Source organism: Penicillium digitatum, chromosome 1, assembly GCF_016767815.1.
Source record: "Penicillium digitatum chromosome 1, complete sequence".
NCBI classification, from domain to species: domain Eukaryota; kingdom Fungi; phylum Ascomycota; class Eurotiomycetes; order Eurotiales; family Aspergillaceae; genus Penicillium; species Penicillium digitatum.
The window spans coordinates 5449489-5471629 of record NC_089384.1 but is presented as its reverse complement, the minus strand read 5'-3'; the positions used below and the strand labels follow the sequence as shown (position 1 = coordinate 5471629).

General features: G+C 50.0%; 9 protein-coding genes across 9 annotated transcripts; 5 read left to right on the top strand and 4 right to left on the bottom strand.

Moving 5' to 3' along the window:
• Positions 1-44: 44 nt before the first annotated feature.
• Pdw03_4223 (Polarized growth protein (Boi2), putative) lies at positions 45-3194 on the top strand (the record flags this gene model as incomplete). The annotated part of the gene is made up of 3 exons (XM_066100689.1): positions 45-102; positions 187-330; positions 412-3194. 3 exons carry the CDS (start codon positions 45-47, stop codon positions 3192-3194), a joined length of 2985 nt encoding a protein of 994 aa, XP_065956089.1.
• A 676-nt stretch (positions 3195-3870) lies between these two features.
• Positions 3871-5583, top strand: Pdw03_4222 (Metallophosphoesterase; the record flags this gene model as incomplete). Its single annotated transcript, XM_014675894.1, has 1 exon — positions 3871-5583. One exon carries the CDS (start codon positions 3871-3873, stop codon positions 5581-5583), a length of 1713 nt encoding a protein of 570 aa, XP_014531380.1.
• A 578-nt stretch (positions 5584-6161) lies between these two features.
• Positions 6162-7073, bottom strand: Pdw03_4221 (60S ribosomal protein uL14; the record flags this gene model as incomplete). The annotated part of the gene is made up of 4 exons (XM_014675895.1): positions 6162-6194; positions 6274-6598; positions 6839-6889; positions 7060-7073. The coding sequence occupies 4 exons, from the start codon at positions 7071-7073 to the stop codon at positions 6162-6164; spliced, it is 423 nt and encodes a 140-aa protein (XP_014531381.1).
• A 550-nt stretch (positions 7074-7623) lies between these two features.
• On the bottom strand, positions 7624-9651 carry Pdw03_4220 (Histone deacetylase RpdA/Rpd3; the record flags this gene model as incomplete). The annotated part of the gene is made up of 4 exons (XM_014675896.1): positions 7624-8475; positions 8522-9063; positions 9116-9416; positions 9469-9651. The coding sequence occupies 4 exons, from the start codon at positions 9649-9651 to the stop codon at positions 7624-7626; spliced, it is 1878 nt and encodes a 625-aa protein (XP_014531382.1).
• A 544-nt stretch (positions 9652-10195) lies between these two features.
• On the top strand, positions 10196-11432 carry Pdw03_4219 (Mov34/MPN/PAD-1; the record flags this gene model as incomplete). The annotated part of the gene is made up of 4 exons (XM_014675897.2): positions 10196-10264; positions 10373-10626; positions 10685-11220; positions 11287-11432. The coding sequence occupies 4 exons, from the start codon at positions 10196-10198 to the stop codon at positions 11430-11432; spliced, it is 1005 nt and encodes a 334-aa protein (XP_014531383.2).
• A 265-nt stretch (positions 11433-11697) lies between these two features.
• On the bottom strand, positions 11698-12573 carry Pdw03_4218 (3 exoribonuclease family protein; the record flags this gene model as incomplete). The annotated part of the gene is made up of 1 exon (XM_014675898.1): positions 11698-12573. The coding sequence occupies one exon, from the start codon at positions 12571-12573 to the stop codon at positions 11698-11700; it is 876 nt and encodes a 291-aa protein (XP_014531384.1).
• Positions 12574-13022: 449 nt separating this feature from the next.
• Positions 13023-14667, top strand: Pdw03_4217 (Mitochondrial import inner membrane translocase subunit tim50; the record flags this gene model as incomplete). The annotated part of the gene is made up of 3 exons (XM_014675899.1): positions 13023-13262; positions 13316-14023; positions 14080-14667. 3 exons carry the CDS (start codon positions 13023-13025, stop codon positions 14665-14667), a joined length of 1536 nt encoding a protein of 511 aa, XP_014531385.1.
• Positions 14668-14903: 236 nt separating this feature from the next.
• On the bottom strand, positions 14904-17179 carry Pdw03_4216 (C6 transcription factor, putative; the record flags this gene model as incomplete). Its single annotated transcript, XM_014675900.1, has 5 exons — positions 14904-15322; positions 15378-15513; positions 15567-15948; positions 16008-16445; positions 16503-17179. 5 exons carry the CDS (start codon positions 17177-17179, stop codon positions 14904-14906), a joined length of 2052 nt encoding a protein of 683 aa, XP_014531386.1.
• Positions 17180-17713: 534 nt separating this feature from the next.
• Positions 17714-20407, top strand: Pdw03_4215 (WD40/YVTN repeat-like-containing domain; the record flags this gene model as incomplete). Its single annotated transcript, XM_014675901.2, has 2 exons — positions 17714-17823; positions 17923-20407. The coding sequence occupies 2 exons, from the start codon at positions 17714-17716 to the stop codon at positions 20405-20407; spliced, it is 2595 nt and encodes an 864-aa protein (XP_014531387.2).
• Positions 20408-22141: the final 1734 nt, after the last annotated feature.

Here is a 22141-nt window from a genome sequence, read left to right as displayed (position 1 = left end):
TGTCTTGCGTTCTCTCTTGACTAGAAACACGGAATATTTAAGAGATGGTTACCATGGGCCCACCACAGGGTGTTCGTCCCGGCGACATTCTAGAGGTTCTTCGTAAGTGACGTCGTGTGCGACACCTTGATTGTCGATGACGCCCGCTTCTCTGGATGCGCCTGGCCTTCTAACACTCCAAACTAGATGAATTTGGCGGGCGCGGAGAAGACGAACTGATCATGTTGCCCCGCGACAAGATTGAATTGATCGAGTTGGATGAAGGATTTGGAGATGCCTGGTTCTACGGCAAGAACCTTAGGACGGGACAGACTGGTCTCTTCCCTGCGAGTATGCGCGGCCCCCTCCCAGGATCTCCTCACCACTTCCCGACTGTTCCCCCAGCTAATATTCAAAATCTGTCCGCGATAGACTTTACCAAAGCCGGCCTCCCAAGAAAGACCCTCGCGGAGTCGCCGGTATTTGTAGAGTCGCCAGCACAAGTGAACCCTGCGCCCGCAGATCCATCGTTCGCATCAGTCGGAAGTGGGCAGAGCACCCCTCAAGCAACGCGCCACATTAGCTCCGAGATGCAATCACCGCAAAATGGGTCTCCCACACAGCATCGATCCGCCTCGTCTCCGCTGCCTCGCACCAGCCTGGCGGCCGACATTCAGCAAGCCTTTCGTGGTTCCATAGACAATCACATGAATGGCGAAGATAGTCCGGTCATGAACGAGACGCTGAGCGTCATTGACGAGCACATAACGGACATGAACACACCGCGTCATAGCGTGTCGAAGCAAGGGCCCAGGACGATCAACGACTCCGGTAGCGAGTACAGCAGCCATGTGGGCCACAGGGCTTCTTATATCAATGGACATGAAACCGACGACGAGGAGCAGAATCAGCCCACCGAGCAAGAGGTACGAAAATGGAGTCAAACGCAGACTTCAAGGTGCTTGCGCGAGCTTGGCATTGATCCCAAACACTGTAACATCTTTGAAGAACAGGAGATTACCGGTGATGTCCTTCTTGATATGGATCAAGACTTTCTTTTTATGAAGGAATTTGATTTTGGAGTCATGGGCAAGCGGCTCAAGACCTGGCACAAGATCAAGGCATTTCAAGAAGAGACCAAGGGCTTCAGTCAGCAGCGAGCCCCGAGAGGCTCTATCTCCTCTAGCTTCTCAGGACCTTCCGATGAACGTCCCTTGTCTTGCACTGGACTCACCGGTCCACTTCTTCCTCGGATTCAGACCTTGTCAGAAAAGAGCGGCGCTGGTTACCCACGAGCCTCTGCACCGGTGCAACACCCCCGATTGACTAGCAACAATAGCTTGCCCGTGACACCGCATACCCCTCCGTACAGCCATGATGCACCGAGGAGAATTTCTGCGGCATCGCTCCGTGATTTCAACCAGAATCGTCGTCATTCTTCTATTGACGCCACCCAACGCGGCATGTCTGAATCGGTGTTCGCCGGTCACCATCAAAAGAAACCCTCATTCGACCGGTCCTGGACTCTGAATTCTGGCTTCCAGTCCATGTCCACTCGCCCAGGAACCTCGGCGGGCACTAGTCCGCGTAGCTCCCCGAACGGACCGCTAACCACTGAGCCAGATCCTTACGACCAGTCTTATATCAACGCTCCGGATGAGATGGAGGACGTAGATCGGGGTTATTTCTCAGGAACCGAGGTTGACTCGCGCCGAAGCCGCCGCATTCTACAGAAACGAGGGTCCACCAGTGTCGGCGTCAATAATCACTCGCGAAAGTCAAGCTATGTAGAAGATCCATACAACGTCATCCCCCAGGCGAAGCGCCACTCCCGCATTGGCAGTGTGGACTCAATCCGTGACGCAGTGAAGCATGTCTCCCCCGCGGCCCAGGCCTATCATGGTACACCACCGAAAAGTCGGATGCGGAGCTTCAGCACGCGTGTCTCAACGGATAGAAGTGGGAACAATTCCCAGTCGTCAACCACTGATAGCAAAATTGGCAACGGCGGCGGATTCTTCGCCAACTTTTCTCGTGTTGGCGGCAAAGGTGATTCGGAAAGCCCCTCTTCTCGCGCTTCGCCGTTGCAATTCCAGCCGCTGAAAAATACCGGGCCCAAGTTTCGCCGAGCTATGGGCCTTCGTGCCATATCGGACGTTGTTGGAAAGAAGATTGACACGTCTGTGCCGCCTGACTCCCCGCGGGGGTCCGATCCCACCTCTGCTCGCACCGGATCCACAACTCCATCAGCGACTTCCAAGAGCTCAGAACGGCATAGTACAGATGAGTCTGGTAAGACTGCTACTGATGGGCACGGATTTGTAGTCCGTCCTCGGACTGTCAAGTCTAAAAAGGAGACAAGTGCCTATACTCGGGGTCTTGAGAAGAAGTCACCGCGCGAGCAAATGGATGGTTGTGATTATAGTGGGTGGATGAAGAAGAGATCCTCCAACTTGATGACCACCTGGAAACCCCGCCTGTTCGTTCTACGAGGTCGCCGTCTGTCCTATTACTATTCCGAGGACGACACCGAGGAAAGAGGCTTGATTGACATCACGGCTCACCGTGTCCTCCGAGCGGATCAAGATCCGATCATTGCTCTACACGCAACCATCACCGGCTCCACCGCGCTGCCAGCCAACGCCAACAATTCTGTGGAGAGCTCTGGCGGCACGAAGCTCATCACTCCCTCGGTCATTCAATCGCTGACCACCAAGGACGACAGTGGGCCGTTCTTCTTTAAGCTCGTGCCTCCAAAGACAGGCAACTCGCGCACCGTGCAGTTTACAAAACCGGCCACCCACTACTTCCAAGTCGACAATGTCCAGCAGGGTCGCCGGTGGATGGCAGCGTTGATGAAAGCGACCATCGAGCGTGATTTAGGACAGGCAGTGGAATCCACCAACAAACAAAAGACTATTAGTCTGAAACAAGCCCGGCTGCGGAACCAGCGGCCGCTGGAGCTGAGTCCTGCTTCGGGCGGCACCAAGACCGAGCAGACCATCGACGAGGAAGAGGAAGAGGCTGGTCTCCCAATCGAGGGCTTGAACATCAATCAGTCTGATGCTAACTCGTTTGAGGACACGAACAGCAGTCTGGACATTCATAACACAAACGAAGGCCTCGATCGACCTCCGTCTAACCCCCTTGGAGACTCGGACCAAGGCCACTCGTCCTTGCTCCCGGATCCTCTGGCCAAGACCGATGTTAAGTGAATAATTATTGGGGCCCTATTTATATGTATGTGACCTTGCTTGGAATGATGCGAAAGACTGCTTTTTTTTCGCCGCGTTTGTTTTATTTCTTTTTGCTGGCGTTTGTTGTGATATACCCCTCGCTCAGACTTCTTCCCTTTGTTGACTCGGGCCAATTCTGTCATTGCAGGTACGTTGGTCGCCGGGGGATTTGGGAGTGCGTGCTTAACTTGCTTATGGACACGAAGTTGACTGGAGCCGAGCGTGACTCCCTATACTAATTGCATCTGCAGATGTAGATAACATAATAACTAATATGGCTCTTTGCTCGGGTGCTTCTCATAGTTCTCACCGCCCAGCACACCTCAACTTCTTACGGGGGCAGTATGTGGCCCCCATCCTCCTGACATCGTTGTGGATTGTATACAAACAACGCACTGTAAAGATTTCCTAAAAGTAGGATAAATCCACTTGTATTGTTTGTAAAGACTCAGAATTAGAAATCTGTTTTGTCTTGGGTAGTTGAGTAGATTATAATCCTATATTAAACCAGTGTCCGTAGGCATATAGGTGCCATCTTGATCGTGTTGTCCGCACTCGTGATTCTTTTCCTTTCCACCATTCAAGACAATTCTTTTCAATATGCTGTATAGGTCTTTATAACATCTATCTCTCCTCTGTCATTATAGATTCCCTCATGTCCCTCTGTTGGCTGCTTTCACGCACCTTTGCGCTCCTTCTTCCACTCACAGTGACCGCCACTGTTTATCTTTATCTCTACCCAGTCCTCAACGGATGCGCCTTTCCTCTACCACAGTCTGTCTCTCAGTCAAGCGAGAAGCAGCTGAACCCTACTTCAGTGATCAATACACTTTTCCAACACCTCGGTGTTTCTACCTTAGACTCAAACAGTCAACCCGCCATATTTAGACTCCTGGTCCTCGCAGACCCGCAATTGGAAGGCGATACCTCGCTCCCTTTCCCCGAATATGAATTATACCCCCGCATGCAGACCCACTGGCGCGCCATCCAAGATGCAGTTGGCAACGCCTCGACTTCACCTTTGCTGGACGAGGACGTTCTTTCAAACATCACAACCGGTCTCCAAACCCTCGCAACCGAAGACATCCCACGTGCCTTCAAATCAGGCCTAAAACGCCTCGACCTCTTTGGCAACGACTTCTACCTCGCGCACGTCTACCGCACCCTCTTCTGGTGGACCCGCCCGACGCACACCACGGTGTTGGGCGACTTGGTGGGGAGCCAGTGGATCTCCGACGATGAATTCGCCAGGCGTGGATACCGGTACTGGAACCGTGTGTTTCGCGGCGGAAAACGGGTCGACGACAACATTACCAGAACTGGTGCTGCGGGTTGGAGCCAGGGTGAAGGCAGCAATGCTCCGCCATTGGAGCCTCTAGGCGCGGATGAGACCTGGGCCAGGCGCGTAATCAATGTCGCGGGAAACCATGACATTGGATACGCAGGGGATATCAATGAGGCGCGGATGGAGCGTTTTGAGCGTGTTTTTGGCCGTGCGAATTGGGATGTGCGGTTCGAACACCCGCCTATCTCCTCTGCGTCGGCTGGAGGTCAGGTTGTTACCCCTACTCTGCACCTGATCAACCTCAATTCCCTGATGTTCGATACCCCCGCGCTTTCTGCGGAGGTCCAGAGCCATACGTATTCCTATCTGAACGAGCTGATCGCTGATCGACTCTCGCCGGTCGAGGATCGGTCGGCGTTTACTTTACTTCTAACACATCTACCCCTACACAAGAAAGATGGTGTGTGCACAGATGGGCCGTATTTCTCATTCCACGATTCTGACGACCAAGATGGTCCCGACGGTGTGCCCCGGTGGCTTGACGGTGGTCTCAAGGAGCAGAACCATCTCAGCGATTCACTCAGCGCGAGCGGGGTCCTGCAAGGCATCTTTGGGCTAAGTGGCGACGAGAATGCGCTTGCTGGTGGCCAGGGCCGGAACGGGCTCATTCTTACGGGGCACGACCACACGGGCTGTGATGCTCTTCATTTCGTCAACCGCACTGAAACCACCGACGACGACGGCTTATCTCGAGCTTGGAACTGGGCTGCGAAGCGCTTCAATAAGAGCCAGCACATCGATGACCCTTCCATCCGGGAGGTGACCCTCCGTTCGATGATGGGAGAGTTTGGTGGCAATGCTGGTCTTCTTTCGGCGTGGTTTGATGAGGTTGCTAGCGAGTGGCGCTATGAAATCACTATGTGTCCAGCTGGCGTGCAACATTTCTGGTGGGCGGTTCATATTCTCGTGCTAGTGACGCTGGGTGTGGCTCTGCTTTGGTTCTTGTCTGGCAATGCTCAGGTAAAGACGGCTGTTCGGAGAGTCCAGTCAGAACTGAAGACTCAGAATGGACAGAAGAGATAATATTGGGCTTTAGACTTGTATTTTGTTGTGTTAATAGGATTGGATGAACTTGCATTTGGATGTGGGGGTATGTATACTTATTTCAGAATGTTATTTTTGGTCTAAACAGACCGCCAACCAGAAACAAAACTCATAGTGTGACCTTGGGCAAAATTGTAATTTTGGCTATATAGTTGTACAGACATAAATACGTTTTACGAATAGTCTATAAAGGGTCTACGTAGAGCCAGTGGTGGTCATGTCAGAGTTCATATATCGGCCAGAGAACAAACAACCAGGACCAAGCCCCCTCCCATACAGCATAAAACCTTAGGCCAGCCCTCGAGGCAACAAGCAAGGCTTTGCAAAAGGATGTGGTTTTAGAACAATACTTCCGAGAGCCGCCAGTAGAGGGAGGGAGAAACACGAAGATGGAGGATAAAACCGGCTTTAGAATTAACAGTTGGATTTCGTCAAATGGACCCCACCTGTCCAGCTCCCATTTTAATCCTATGGTCTCATATGCACCGCATTCCAGGTCCCAAGAAGATTGAGGTTTGGTATCGTTCTTTTTCTTTAAAAATTCGGGGTTTCTCTCTTTACATGACGACACCGGAGTTGGAGGCAATACGCTGGAAATGAAATGTTAGTTTTGGGTTGGAGATGTGAAAATAGACAGGAATCCATTTCCGGGTGGGATGTGCAACGTACGGGCCAGAGCTCAGCAGCTTCCTTTCCGACGGGACCGGTGATAGCGGAACCCTTCATCTCACCCTTGGCGTTGACGATAACTCCTGCGTTGTCCTCGAAGTACAGGAAGATACCGTCGGGGCGGCGCCAGGGCTTGCTCTGGCGGACAACGACAGCGGGCATAACCTTCTTGCGGAGCTCGGGCTTTCCCTTCTTGACGGTGGCCATGACCATGTCTCCGACACCAGCAGCGGGGAGACGGTTCAGGCGGGCACCGATGCCCTTGACGGAGATGATGTACAAGTTGCGAGCACCGGAGTTGTCGCAGCAGTTCATCACGGCGCCACTGTTTGACGAAAAACGGAACCGTTAGTGAATTGTTCTAGATCTTGAAAAAGTCGTGTTTCGAATGCTAAAAGTGGAGATCCAATTTTCTTTTCCTTTCTTCCCGCCGAGCTTGTTTCGGTTTGTTGCATGGTGTGAATATTTCTGGGGGCGTTTGATCGACTGAAAGGAGTTGTGGAATCCGGCGGGCAAGAAAGGCGCATTCGAAACAGACTAGACGATAAGGAATTTGTAGACGTACACAGGCAGACCGAGAGTCATCTTGAGCTTGTTGCCGGCGGCACCGCCACGACTGTTTAACCGTTAGTGAATTCGTTCTTGTCGATCCGTTCATTCCTCAATCCGAGCCCCATTCTATCCTCTCGACACAAACGTGTGGTGTTGCTTGTCCATGCTTGCAAAATAGTTCTGCATCGGTTCGGAATCGAATGGGGCCACCGAGGGAATCGCTGGGAGACTCACCCTCTCTTAGACATGATGGCTGATGATCACGGGGGAAGTTGGGTGAAAAAGGTTGGCGACAAGAGGTCGAACGTCGAGGATCCAAACTGGAGGTGTGCTTTCTCGCTTAGTGGGCAAAGTGCGTAAAATCTTGGCGTTGGCAGGTGATTGGCTGCCCAGCTCCATCAACTTTGCCCTAATGCTAGCCCCATTTGGGATGGTTTCTGGTGCCTTAGGCATAATTCGTATGCTTCTAGGGTTTGAATGTCGGGACATTTTGGAAGATTGCATCTCATTGAAAGATTTTTTACATTTGCAACCTTGAAAAAAAGAGCTAGGCGAAAGAAAAAGTGGAAAGTACAGTGATGAAGATAAAAAATGGAATGATTCATTGAAAGTCCATAAAAGCAACCCGCCGTCCCGCGAAACATGTCAAGATTGAACCTCGATTTGTGTCTGCTATTCTGTCACGAGTAATGCCCCCCAGTGTCAAGTAAGATGCGAGCACGCTGTTAAACCGTTAACACCTTTCTGCCATTGTCCGTTGCGCCAGACCCGATATTGTCGTCTTTGCATCACAGCCGATTACTCCTCTTTCTTGGGTTCTGACATGTGTTCCAGGTTCTCTTCCTTGGTTGCCGTGGCCTCGTTGTCTGCAGTAAGAGCAGAGGCTTTGACAATCTTCTCGATGGTATGACCGGCAGCCTCTTTCGGAGGGGAATGGGCCCGCACAGGGGAGGCGGTGGAGCCCTCGACCGGATGTTTATCCTCGGCGATTGACGCTTGAGTCGAAGCCTGTTCCAAGGCAATAGGTTCAGCGACAGCAGCATCCTCCATCGTAATATCTTCATCATGAGTGGGAGGAGACTGGTGTTGAGAGGCAGTAGAGGCTTCCTGTTCCTCACTTTCGATAGCCGTGTGATCAGCATCAGGAGCCTCGGGTTCAGTGCGTGGGGCATCGGTCATCTTAGAATCAATGGCAAAATCCATTTCTCCATCAGCCGCTGATGAGCCATCTTGCGGGGTTGCCATGCCACTATCCAGCCCAGAGTCCGGCTCGAGGTTTCGGTAGTTGACTTGGTTGCGGCGGCGCGTGGCGCCTGGTTGGCGACGAACGCCGTTGGCGGCGTTCTCGGCTTCATCCTCGCTGTCACTAAGCTCGCCAGCCTTTTCGGTGCGTTGGTCGAATCGTCGTTGTGTGAACCGCTTGTCTTTGTTCTCATCCTCATCGAGGTCGTCCATAACGTCGTCAGCCTCGTCGTCCATGCCATCCAAGATGGGGTTTCGCGGCACATCCGTCATTTGGACCGAAGGAGCAAATGCCGTGCGCTTGAGGTTTTCAACAACTTGGTTGCGAATCTTGTCCAGGTATTCTCTGGTGTTGGCGTTGTCCATGTTGGAGGGGCGAACATCAAGCTGATAATCAGGAGCGAAGTACTATTGATGTTAGTATTAGGTAGTCTGGAAGAAGCAAAAATCTTACCTCATAGTAGTCATTGTATGGCAGCTCTGATCCCAGGGGCTCTCCAACAAGGATACCGGTCTCATAAGCCCATGTCCGTGCAACGTTGCGCATGGTGTAGCCACCACCGCCAAGAACCAAGGTTGGCAGATCAAAGCTCTTAACGAAGTTAACACAGTTGGCATGTCCTCGCATGCTCAGGTTGAAGCAGCCCAAGCGATCACCGGACAAACTGTCTCCACCGCACTGAAGGACCACGGCCTCGGGGCGGTACCACTCCATCACGCTCTTAATAACGGGCTCGAAGATGCTTTTGTATGTGACATCAGTGATGCCATCCCGGAGAGGAAAGTTCACTGCGTAGTTTTTGCCTTGCCCAACACCGATGTCGCGAAGCTCACCGGTACCAGGGAAGTACTCGCCGTATTTGTGGAAAGAACAGGTCATGACGCGATCAGTAGTGTAGAAAGCCTCTTCGACACCATCGCCGTGGTGAACATCAATATCAACGTAAAGGACTCGTTGTTTGAAGCGCAGAAGCTCCAGAATTCCAAGAACGATATCTACATAGATGTTAGCTTCTGAGACAGACGTGTGAGGACCGAGGCATGATACCATTGACATAGCAGAAGCCACTTGCTTCGCTCTTCTTGGCGTGGTGAAGACCACCAGCCCAGTTGACGGCAATATCGCATTTGTTGCGGTTCAGTCGCGCAGCGCCTTCCATGCTGCCACCAGCGCTGATTCCGCAGAACTCGAAGAGACCGTCAAACACGGGGCAATCGTCTCCAACGTTGTACCGGCTCTGCTCCTTTGAGAAGTGATCCATGTTGTCGGGTGTGACCTTGGACAGGAAGTCGATATATTCGTCGGTGTGGAACTGGGTCATCTCGTACTTTGAGGCAGGTTTCGCACGCTGATTTGTTAGTGCAAGGCTCAAACATGACAAACAGTAGAAGAGGGCTCACGTAGATCTCCATTTTCTTATAGAGGCCATAGTTCATCACCAAGCTGTGTGTCATGCGTATGCGATGAGGCTTCATCGGGTGGCCCGAGACATAGGCATAGTTGCCCACATCGGAGTCGTAGAAGTATGCGACTTTCTTATTTTTAGACCCAAGAAGTCTATCAGAGATAGGTTCCAAAGCCATGTTGCAGGGAGCGACTAAGGGGTCACTAGGTTGAGAGTGGAAAAAAGGTGAAGTTCACGAAGTGTAAGTGAGATCCGGGGAATGTTGAAGTAGCGTAGTTGCAGGCGCAATGCAGATATACTCCCAGAAGGGTAAATAGGCAGCGACGGCACCTATTGTCACCAGATCCCGCAATGCGAAGATTAGGTAGTGGAACTCAATCACAATAGCAAGCCACTGTCATTGTTCAGGCTATTGAAGAATAGATGGGGGAGAGAGAATCGCCCGCAAAGGAGCGGAAGCCGACCGAACCACACACCGCCTTCGTCAGGCAAAGCTCCCACGGCTTTGCTCATCATCACTTAACACGTCCTTGACAACCTTGCTATCTTCTCGCTAATATCACATCTGTCGGGGACTTTCGCTATCTTTTGTTTTTCTTTGAAACCAGTTTCAGCGATACCCAACTCCTAGAGACAAATCGATTTGCTTCGGAGCTTCCAAATAGCGATAGCTTCGCCCTCTCTGCTCTCGTTCATCTAGTCTTGTTTGATATCTCTTTACTATGGATCGCCTTAACCGGATGCTCCAAGCCGCTCAAGGCATGGGGATGGGAGGTGCTGCTCCTGGTGGTGTAAGTTGGATAAGACGTCTGATCTTCTTGTAGGGGAGCATCAATGGCAACACCCTAGCCTGGCTTCATCATGTTTCTCTACGTTGACTAATGAGAGCCGATATTTAGGACACTCCAAACCTGATTGATAACTCCGAAACTGTTCACATTTCCTCCTTGGCTCTGCTGAAGATGCTACGACATGGACGCGCGGGTGTCCCGATGGAGGTCATGGGCCTTATGCTGGGCGAATTCGTTGATGAATACACAGTTCGGGTAGTGGACGTCTTTGCGATGCCTCAGAGCGGAACTGGTGTCAGTGTTGAGGCAGTGGACCCCGTGTTCCAAACTAGAATGATGGAAATGCTCCGTCAGACGGGACGGTAAGCCTGTCAGCTGATACATGATGCATGACTCTCAAATGCTGATAGCTTCATACAGACCAGAAACTGTTGTTGGCTGGTACCACTCGCATCCCGGTTTCGGCTGCTGGCTCTCCTCGGTCGATATCAACACTCAGCAATCCTTTGAGCAGCTCACACCGCGTGCGGTTGCCGTTGTCGTCGATCCTATCCAGTCAGTGAAGGGCAAGGTCGTCATTGACGCCTTCCGTCTCATCCAGCCTCAGACAGTGGTCATGGGTCAGGAGCCCCGGCAGACTACATCAAACTTGGGTCACCTCAACAAGCCTTCGATCCAGGCTCTGATCCATGGTCTTAACCGCCACTATTACAGCATTGCGATTGATTATCGTAAGACGGGACTGGAAGAGAACATGTTGATGAATCTTCACAAGCATGTATGGACCGAGGCCTTGGAGATGAGTGACTTCCATGAGGAGGGTCGGCACAATGTGGACCGCATGAAGCAGCTTGTTCTTCTTGCGGAGGGCTACGAGAAGCGGATCAAGGAAGAGACGGAGCTGAGCAAGGATCAGCTGAAGACAAGATATGTTGGAAAGGTGGATCCCAAGAAGCGTATGTTTTTTTTATTTCCTGTGGCAAACCTCAAACCCCCAAAAAACAGAGACTGACGTTTTACAGACATCGAGGACGTAAGTCAACAGTTGATTGAGGATAACATCGTTGCCGTCTCGCGGCAGATGATTGACAAGGAAGCCTCGGTGGCACGGCAATCATCCAAAGAAGACACAAACGGTGCTGTCATGGAAGTTGATGAAGACCTCTAAATTAGAAAAGTGTGCCAATCAAACCGCTCTAATTATTTCTGATTGGTTGGACTTTATGTTACCAAACCAGACCAACAGATGAATGAAATCTAAATCTACTCAAATACTAACAAGATAGCACTAAATTCATTGTCAACAAGATTGGCCCTTGGCCTAAGGTTGGAAGTGCATGTTTGTGTCTATAATTCTGTCTCATGTGATCTAAGCGCCGCGCAATGTATAGAAACCGTAACATAATGAACGATGTCCACTGAACAGTGGACTATCATGACTCCAACTTGACTGTCTGAAGCGAGTTGCTCAATGCTTCGACAACATCAGAGGAGTAGGCTCGCAAGCCGTCAAATGCAGCATCCACATCATTGGGGTCATGTTTCTCGTGAGTTTCATCTTGAGTATCGCTCCAGCCTCTATCAGGGCCCCAGAGGATTTTTTTCTGAGCATTCCGGGTTTCCGTAAGCAAGCGAGTCATCAAATGTCCATTCTTCTCTACAGATGGCCAAGCATCGAATTCAACCTGAACTAGACCCGGCAGCCGTTCCAAGATTTGATGTAACAATTTGCCACAGAAGTTGGTATAGTAATCCTTGGAGATACGAAAGCCCTCAAACACAGGGTGTGAAGGGTCACACTGCACAAACACTTTCAACGTGCGCACAAGTTCCATATCGTGCAACCCTAAACCCTGGTTTACAACCCACGATTTTGGGGGTGCGGTCCAGCTTGATCCCACAATCAGTTCAATTGTGGTGATCGAAGAGCGGTGGCGTCGAGGCAAAGCCCGAATTGTGGGCATGCGCAAGAAGTCCTGAATGGGGAATACACGAAATGTCTGGGTCGAATAGAAGTAGTGAGTGGCTTCGTCGTGGATTTGTCTCGAGACAAGGAACAGGGCGATGCGATGGGAGGATGGTGCTAGAGGTTTGCTCTTCTTCGCTGAAGACCCAACACTGCCACCAGTGCGCTTCAATGCACTCTTCCGAGTCGGCGTGAACAGGACATAATGATAAATGTGCAGGCGGATCTCGGATGGTAGTTGGAGGAAAGGGAATCGTAGTAAGATCGGAGGTTCAGCGTCTGGTTCGGATTCAACATCGGAGAGTTGCTCCTCAAAATGGATCATCTTCTTTTTGAACCCCATGATTGCAAGATATGCAGGTGAATTCTATGAGATACGAGCAAGTCTATATTTGAACAGGAAGATCATATTTCTGGTCATCAGGTAAAAAGAAAAGCAGAAAACTAAAAAAAAAAAAAAAATCTGTGTCCCACGATCGGAGCGCAGCTTCACGGGAAAAACCTTTGCTGCGCTCTTGGTAGTGGGAATGAAGAAGATCTTCGTTGGTCTCCCCAGCTAATACAACCCGGCATGCAGAGAGAAATTGCTTGATAGGTCAAATTAATGTCTGGGTGAACTTTCTGAAGAGGAAAAGAAAAAAAAAAAGAAGACTTGGTGGCCGTGGGGGTCGAGATATAAATGAAGTGCACGGATGGTTCGGATCCGCTGCCGTACCGAGTCGCGCCGACTTTTAACGGGAGACTGTGGTTTATCCCATCATTCAAGACATATTTGTTTCAACCCAATACACTATGCTTAGTCGTGTAGTCTTGCCTCTTACGAGGCCAAATGTCTTCGCCTCTGCCATTCGGGCGTCAACTCTATCGGCGCGGTCATCGCCGCACGTTGCTTACAAGCTTTCCCCGGGTCTCCAGCTAAGGGCGAAGTCGAACAAATCGAAGTCAAATACTCCTAAAGCAGCCCCAAAAGACTTCGCTGCAGAGCAAACCGAGTTCGATACAAAAGCCGAATCTACACAACCCACCGAATCTGTGAGGCTTTCCTTTTCGTTTTACAGAAATCATCACTGACGTTATCTTTCTAGGTCGAACAAGAACAAGCCCCACAGGCTCCTCTCCCCGATCTGACACAAGGTATCCCATCGACGCTGGCCGCAGAATTGGAAGGGCGTATGAAAAAGGGACCATTGAACCTCACAGAAGACCCTTCCCAGTCAGAAGAGTATGGCACAGACGGCAGAGGAGGTGGTGACATTCCCAAGGGCGGATATGAGACATCTATCGACCGCCGAAAGGCCCGTATGGCCAACATAGTATATGCAGCCATGTTGCTTGCTGGTTTTGCTGGCATGGGCTACCTGGGTCGCAACTGGGAAAACGAAGAGGAGGAGCGACAACACCCCGAGGTCCCATCCGGATGGAGTCCTGGTCTTTGGTACAGCCGTATCAAGGCCCGCACCAGTGATCTCACCAGCTACTACAAGGATCCTGCTTTCCCCAAGCTGCTTCCGGATGAGGATGCAGAGATGCGTCAGCCATACACCCTGGTACTTAGTCTTGAGGATCTCCTTGTTCACAGCGAATGGACCCGTGAGCACGGATGGCGGGTTGCCAAGCGACCTGGTGTCGACTACTTCCTCCGCTACCTGAACCAATACTACGAGCTCGTCCTGTTCACCAGTGTACCCAGTATGATGGCCGACCAAGTCCTCCGCAAACTCGATCCATACCGCATCATCCGCTGGCCCCTGTTCCGTGAGGCGACCCGATACAAGGACGGAGAGTACATCAAGGTATGCCGAATTCTTTTATTTGTACTCCTAGTCATGGAATGCTAACTATCTTCTAGGATTTGCAATATCTTAACCGTGACCTTTCCAAGGTTATTCTCATCGACACCAAGGAGGAGCACGCCCGCTACCAGCCCGAGAATGCCATTGTTTTGGACAAGTGGACCGGTGATCCGAAAGATAAGACGCTGGTCGCCCTTATCCCCTTCTTGGAATACCTTGCTGGCATGGGCGTCGAAGATGTGCGTACCGTGCTGAAGTCGTTTGATGGCACTCCCATTCCCGTTGAGTTTGCCAAGCGTGAGAAGGCGATGCGTGAGCGCTTTGAGAAGGAACTTGCCGAGGAGCAGAAGAAGAAGCCCTCGCGTGGTCTGGGCAACTTTGCTGCTGCACTTGGCTTGAAGTCTTCCACCCTGAACGGCGAGCAGTCGCCCTCTGAGGGTCTGGCTCAAGGCAAGATGCTTTGGGATCAGATCCGCGAGCGTGGCCAAAAGAACTACGAGATGATTGAGTCCGAGATCCGCGCGAACGGCGAGAAGTGGCTCGCTGAGATGGCAGCCGAAGAAGAGAAGGCCCGCCAGGAGCAGATGCAGAGCATGAAGGGCTCTTTCACTGGCATCTTCGGTGCTGGCTCCAAGGATCAGTAATCGGCGCGAGCCAATTGCTTTTTTTTCATGTCTAGCAGACCGTCAGATGTTCGTTCTGAGCATTAATGAACATGTGTAAAATAGGGTTTGGGGTTTGTTTGTAATTTTTGTACAAAATTTTAGTCAGAAATTTTAATATGAGAAAGACTGAGATTGAACCGATGTCAAGGTCGTTGGGCTTTGGATCCCTGGGTATATTGTTGAAATAAGAATCTAAAAGTATGATGATATTGTGATCATGTCAGATTCACATCTTGGAAGACGGATACATCCCATATTCCTGTCATTTCAAAGGGGAAACCGTCCATCGTTCCGAATGTATTAGATATCGACATCATGTCGTCGACGATGTCGTTGTTTGTTTGGGTCTCGGGTAGCGAGATCGCGGCCGGGTTGACCAGCCCGCTGTCTGCCATCGTGGTTGTGAATGCTTGGTCCATTGTAGCACCGGTTCCGGGAAGTCGATGCATGATTCGTTCGCAGTGGTCCAGACACATGTCTGCTACATCCCAGTCTTCTTCTTCCCGCACACGACGCAGGACAGAGCGTAGGGTTTCGACGTTGGAAAGACAGGATCGTGCAACATCGCTGTCAGTGGTCTCGAATGCACAACGAACAAGCAACGTCGCCGTTGACGTGAGATGAAAGGCGCTATCTGTCAAGAAAAAGTTAGGGAAAAAAGAAATATCAGAGAAAATGCTTCAACGTACAGGGTAGCCAGAACTCTGTGAAGTTATCCTTTCGCAAAGACGTCATGAAGGCAACAATCTCTTCGGCTGACCTTCTGCACTCCGTTTGGAAATAGCGACGTGCCTCGGTGTTTTCTGTTTCGGAATTGTTGACTTCCTGCAAAAGTTTTAGAGATCGCTTTTTTCGACATTCCCCCACCTTGGGCTTACATTTAGTTCAACTCGGCTGACCAGCATTTTAACAGCTAAAAAAGCCAGTTGCAAGCTGCTTGCTCCATAGATTCGTTCTCCGGAGTGAATTGTAGGTCCTCTCAACCAGTCCGGTAAGGAGTCTTCCCACGTGTCTAGATCTGTTCGTATCTGTCTGAGCTTCTTAGATGTCTCGCGTGCAGGCTTATGTTGCAACCCGTATACCAGTGGTAACAGCTCGCCCAAAGTCTCTGTTAATCGGCATAGGTAGATGTGACAGTGGGCTGCTCTCACACGTTCTGTAGTGCGGAGGTTTGATGGGACTAATACATCCACGGTGGGTAGAGGCACGTCGTACTGGTTTTTGGAAATTTGAGGTGGGACACCATGACCAAAACTTCCCCTAGTTATTGTTAGGTCTGTTGCAAGCCAAAAAAAAAAAGATAGAAAAAAAAATCTTACCAACGATCGTGAATTACGACTCCCCACCACAGACGAATACGCTGGTTCTTTTCTGCCTGTGAGAGCTTCCAATTGCTAGGATCACGGTTTAGACCAAGGCAGTTTGCCAGAGATAACATACGACCACAGCTGACAGCGTTGCCAGTCATGGAGAAAATGGGTCGTCCAGTCAGGTCGATAAGTGCGGCGCTGATTGTGTCCAATCCGGGAGCTGAGAATTCCTCATGCAACGCGGCGACGGTCATGTTAATCGCATATCGAACGTCGGGCTTCGGATGACACGCAAGCTTTTGTGTGTGTTTCCAATATACGAGGGACATAGAATACACTTGGCACACTAGTGCAGCTGGTGGGTCATGCAGGTCCTCGGCGATGTATGATTCCCAGAAAGACTCCCCGTCAAAGATCGGAAAAGAAACGTTAAAACGATCAATAAAGCTAGAGGGGGAAATCTTAGCAGGGTTGAGAATGGGGGAAGGTCAACGGTCAACATACAGTCTCACGAGGTCATGTTTAAACGGCCCGAGTATTTGTTCGAGAACCTCCTTCTGGTTCTCGCCAGGGGGTGTTCCTTTCCGCATACCTTTCCTTCGCCGCGAGATAGTGGTGTAGAGGACTGGTTTCCGCGGGTCACTGGAGTAGATATTGTATGGGTGACTATTGGGCTCTTCCGATTGACTCATCCGCTCTGGTGGCATGTGCTTTTCAATGACTTGGGCATCTTCGGCTACCATAGGGCCAACAATGAGAACAGACTCATTCTGGGGATCGTCCATATCCTTCCGCCGCGAATCACTTCCACGACGACCACCCGACGAATTCGTTCCATGGGGGCTGGGCCCATTGATCGGCTGCCGGGGTGGCAGATTCTGGCTCATGCGGGCGAGTCCATCGGGACTGCGCTTACGCTTCTGCCCCGGCCAAGATTTTGAGTCCGGGGCACTCAAGATCGAAGCATCGGCATTGGCGTCCTCTTGATAGTGACAATCGGCACCTTGTACGCGACATAGGAGACAGGATTGACCGGGGATATCAACGGTACATCGAGACTTGCGCTTGCGACACAAGTCACAGGCACGGACCTTGTGGGAACGGTAGGGCCGGGCGCCGGCATTGAATCCGGGAGACGGGAGCTTGGAGGAGGAATTGACTTGAGCTGGGTTAGGCGACATGACGCGCGCCCAAATGAGAGGGTGATTAGGGGAAAGCGAAAGATAGTGGTTTAGAGATTTTGGTCGGGGTGTTTTCGGAGTCGGCCGATTAGTGGTAGGACAGAATGAGGGGGTATGAGCACGAGACCTGCGAGATAGGGACAGAGGGCGAGGACGAAATTGAGAGCTCAATATGGCTAGGGAGCTATTCAAAGCCGCACGCACATCATCTTGTACAGAGTCTCTCCAGATATCAGAATCGATCTGATTTTCTTATCAAAAATTGAACTGCGGGTATCCATGGATCCATGTGGGGAATGATGACTCACTCCACGTGAAACTGCTGACATAGCGATTTTCTGCCTTAGGCTCTTTCTATTTTTATCTTTGGACTTGGCGTGGACAATACAGACGAGCGGCATGAGTCGATTCATTGACGGTGTTGTCCCGCATTGCCTCTATGGGGTGACAAACTACACAGCCACAAGGCCCTATTTTTCTCAACAATGCCCGCGGCGTGCCTGATCCGTTGTATGTAGATAGAAAGCGGTGATCATGGAGGATACCTCTCTCTCTGGGGACCCTTTGGTCCATCAAGCGGACTCTTCTGCATCGCCCAATCTAAAGACTTGCTTTGACCGGCTACCACTTAATGTGATCGAGCAGTAAGTATCTATATTACCGAAGATTCGCAACCTTGTGTTCGTCCGACATTTGTGGCCTTTACGATCAATCATTGACTGCAATTCTTACTGAGTCAATAGCATCCTGTACGCTTCCGATGCCAACACATTTGCATCACTGTCTCTGCTAAATCGAAGATGGAAGCATTCATCCGATTCCGCAGCATTGTATGCCTTTCAGTTGTCACGTTGTCCATCATTTTCTTGGGCTCGCGGGGTCATTCCTGAGGCAGAAAACCTCACTGAACTCAAGCGCCAATTTGTCAAGCAGGTCAGGCAGAATGTTTTTGATGCATTTTTACGACCCCGGCAAACTCTCGTGCGACTAATTTCAAGTTCTATGAGCTCGTCAACAGCGTTCCCACACGGTGAAGTTTTCCGATTCTCATTTTCAGGGAATGGTCGACTGGTTCTCGGCATCAGCTCTTCTCGCATTGTCATACTAGACGTGGCCACTGACCCAGTCGCTGTCAAGCATGAGCTCAAGACTCGAAGGCGACCACTGGGAGCCACAATCCGTCATGACGGCTCTCTTGTTGCTGTTTTGTCTTCCACGCATCGAGTTCACATCTACCAGCTCTGTGATGATGAAGCCAAGCATCTTCAAGTTATTACGTTGAACGATGCTCCAAGGAACATTGAATTCTCTCCAGCAGGTAGTGTGTTAGCCTTGGCATTTCAGGATAGTATTGAGATATACGCTGTGGGCGAAGGGGCTTTGTCAACCGACCGCCGGGCGGTGCGTTGCCCCCGTGTCGATGCACTTTCATTTTCGCCTGATGGAGCAATGCTTCTTGGCTTTGTGGCTGAAGGTATCACCACCATCACTCCTCCTTTTTATACTGAGACTGGAACGGATGCCTCGCCCGAGGAACTTGAGATGCGAATGTGGACAACACAAATCCTCTTTCCTGAAACCATTAGTTGCCGTATCACTCATGTCTCACTTGTTACTGGTCAAGGAGAAGCTGACGATCACTGGGTCATTGGATATGATAAACAAGTGGGAGCGTTTAGGGCGCTCCAATTAAATAAGAATGAAGGTACTGTTTACTTCTGCAGCCCATTTCTCGCAGATGAGTCTCGGGAAATACGGCCAAGCATGAGACCCGCCACAGATGATGCGGGAGAACTTTCTGTTTTGGGATTCCAAGATTCAGAATTGTGGATATATGGGATGCCTGACTTGGGTGCAAGTAAAATCTCTGGTACCCAGGTTGGTGGTGGTCATCATTTTGAAGATTGTCCGCCTCACGACAACCTAGTACAACTTCAGAAGATTGTTCAACAACCGAAGATCTTGGTCCGGGGGCGGCGGGTGAGTGGCATGCGTGGGATCACATCCGCTCATTGGGTACGTTCAGACTCAAGACGTCGTCGGAGACTCGTCGCGGTAGCGCCTGGTGGTGTGCACTCACAGAACTTTGGCGAAGAAGATATTCCAATTGACAGTGGCCGAATCCTCCTCCTTGATTTTGAGCGCTCCATTAGGAATGGTGAAACGATTGAGCTTGATATCGAGGTCGGAGAAACCGCACCGAAGATTCTTATGGAGCCAGACTCTTCTTTGGCCACAGAAGTTGAACTTGAAAGAAGGCGAACACGAATACATCGTGGCGATAATGCTACAACTTTCGCAGCCATTGGTAATCTAGCGATTACTCGAGAATCTCGAGCTCCGCCACTTAACAGCCTTGCAATTACTACCTCGCCAAGCGAGACTTCTCGAGGCGATATAATCGACCTTCCATATGACAATACGCAGCCTCGTTCCAGTGAGATTCTACATCGAGCCGCCACTGCGGCTGCATCTACCCGTGGGCGATATGACCCTCGATATCGTAATACCTTCAACGCCCCTCGACAAATCCCTCATGAGAGTGACGCCGACAATTGGGTGCCACCTCCTCCTCCTTACAAACGCGAGACAGTGGACCCGTTGCCAGATGATCTACAGCGAATGCTTCTCCACCCAGTCAATGCCGCCAATTCTACCCTCCAAGCTGAAAATGAAGCAACCCGTCCACGCTCACAATCTGTCAATTTTCAGAATCCAGAAACTTTGACTGGCGCCAGGCACACAGAAAATTCCAATGCCGGAGACTTCAACCCAGAGCATTTAGTCCCCCGAGATTCGTTCACAATCAACCTTTCAGAAGAACAGCCTGGATCTATTTTGCGTTCACCTACAACGATTGAACCCGCTACGCCTACGTTTGCTGTGTATCCAGCTGAAATACCCCCACACGAAAACAGCATGTCTCTTCCATATTTGAGATCCTCAGCACTGGGCGATGCACATGGTGATGCTTACTTCCCATACTCTGTATCATCGCCAAACCTTCTTCACATTCCACAGCCATATGATGACGGACAGGGCACTGTAGCAGATGACGAGCATGAAATATCTCAGAGGCAACAGTCTTTCCGCAGGAGGGTTTCAACAGAACCCTCTAGCTTACCGCCACCAACGAACGAGGAATGGCGCCGGCGCATTCAGGATTGGAATGATAACACGATTAAGGAGCGGGGTCGTAAACGAAGGGGGAAGTGCCATGTCATGTAGCTTTCTATATCAAATGTCCAATTCTCCATCTAAGACAACTTTCAAACTATAGATACAAGTCTTTATTTCCTGCACAATGATCATGAGCTATTTTTCACATTGAACAATGTACCTTGTACAATGCCACAAAGTGGCGTTGCGTGGTATACCACCAAACTACGATGTAGACTGCTTCATATGTTGCCTCGTGTTTCATTCCATGATAAGTAGCAGCTCTGATATACTGAGTGGTATCACATTGTTCAGGCGGCTTAGAGATCCCTGTAGGACGAGTTTCCCGCTGGTTGCCCTTTTCCCACTCAAAACCAGCCATTATCATGGTAGTAACTCGTCACTCCTCTATACACAGAGGGGGAAAGCCTTGTCGAGTTGACCACTTACTAGCTTTCAACTAAGTCTCCTATCGATTATGAGCATATTATAATTGCAGCACAGCTGCTCTTGGGTGGGAATTTAATAGGAGCAACCATTAATCACAACGAAACAATGGTATTGAATTGACCGAGTGAACAGACAGGCAAAAATCAATATACAAAAGGCTATGCTTTGTGGGGTATCACTGAAACAACAAAAAGGATCTGCCCATTTCCAATGGATGCTGGATCTATACAAAACAAACCCACGCAACACAAAAAAACATGACATGCATGCTCATCCCAGTTTTAATATCCCCTTATACAATGTACCATATCTCATATCCCATCATCACCCTTAGACCATGCACCAAATCCGGAGTTTGACCGACTGAAGAAAAGATACGCTGGGAGAAATTATGAATTTGTGGAAGAAGTCATGAGTCCTGAAAAAGCCCTAAAAGTCAGCAAATCGAAAAACGAAGTAGAGACCACTATGAAATACCAACAATTTCCAGCTGTCTTGGGAAGAAAGCTTTTTTTTTGGTTTTTACTTGTTTGCTCCTCATCAAGGGCTTTTTTTTTCATTTTTAAGATGCCCGAGGAGGGAGAAGGGAGAAATGGATTCCGAAGATTGTCGGAATGTCCGTCCAGTAGAAACCTAATCCAAGGTCCGAAAAGAGGACAAACATGTTGAGCAAAATTGACGCACATGGAAAGTAGTTATAGACGTCAAGAAGTTCACCCAGAGACCTGGACCTGGACCTGGAGAGTGAACAAACGTATCGAATGACATAGTTGAAAACAGAAAGTAAGTTTCGAGTGAAGACAAAAAGAGACCCATAGTCTTCAAGGGTGTCATCCGACAAAATTATAGTGCAGGGCCCACGGAGAGAAAAGAAGCCGGAAAGCAGGTCGAATTGGCTGATAAGCACAGGGTTGAGCAGTGTTGTAATTTGTAAGTTGCTCCGAAATCGCTCAAAACATAAAGGCATTGACGATGGTTGCTCTTCCAGTAAGGTATTGTGCGACTATCATTGGAAGAAAATCAAGACGTTTGAATCGGAATTGGAATGATGATCGACTCTTTATCTTGTTGAATTGGAGTGAAAGCATGGTTGAAATCGAAGCTCCGATCGATGGCCATGACATTCTTGGTCCAGAAAAGGCTTGTCTCGTAGCCCAGTAGAGAATAGCTCAATCTGAACCAACAGACAGATGGGTGAAAATGGTAAATAGAGGTCAAATTGATGTGTTAACTCGCAATGTTCATCCAACTGAAGCCGTCCCGTAAGCTCAGTGGGAATTTTTCTTTGTTTGTTCCTTTTTGCAATCAAGGCCTGGTGAGGTGACCTATGCAAAAGATGGTGAGTGGTGTTGA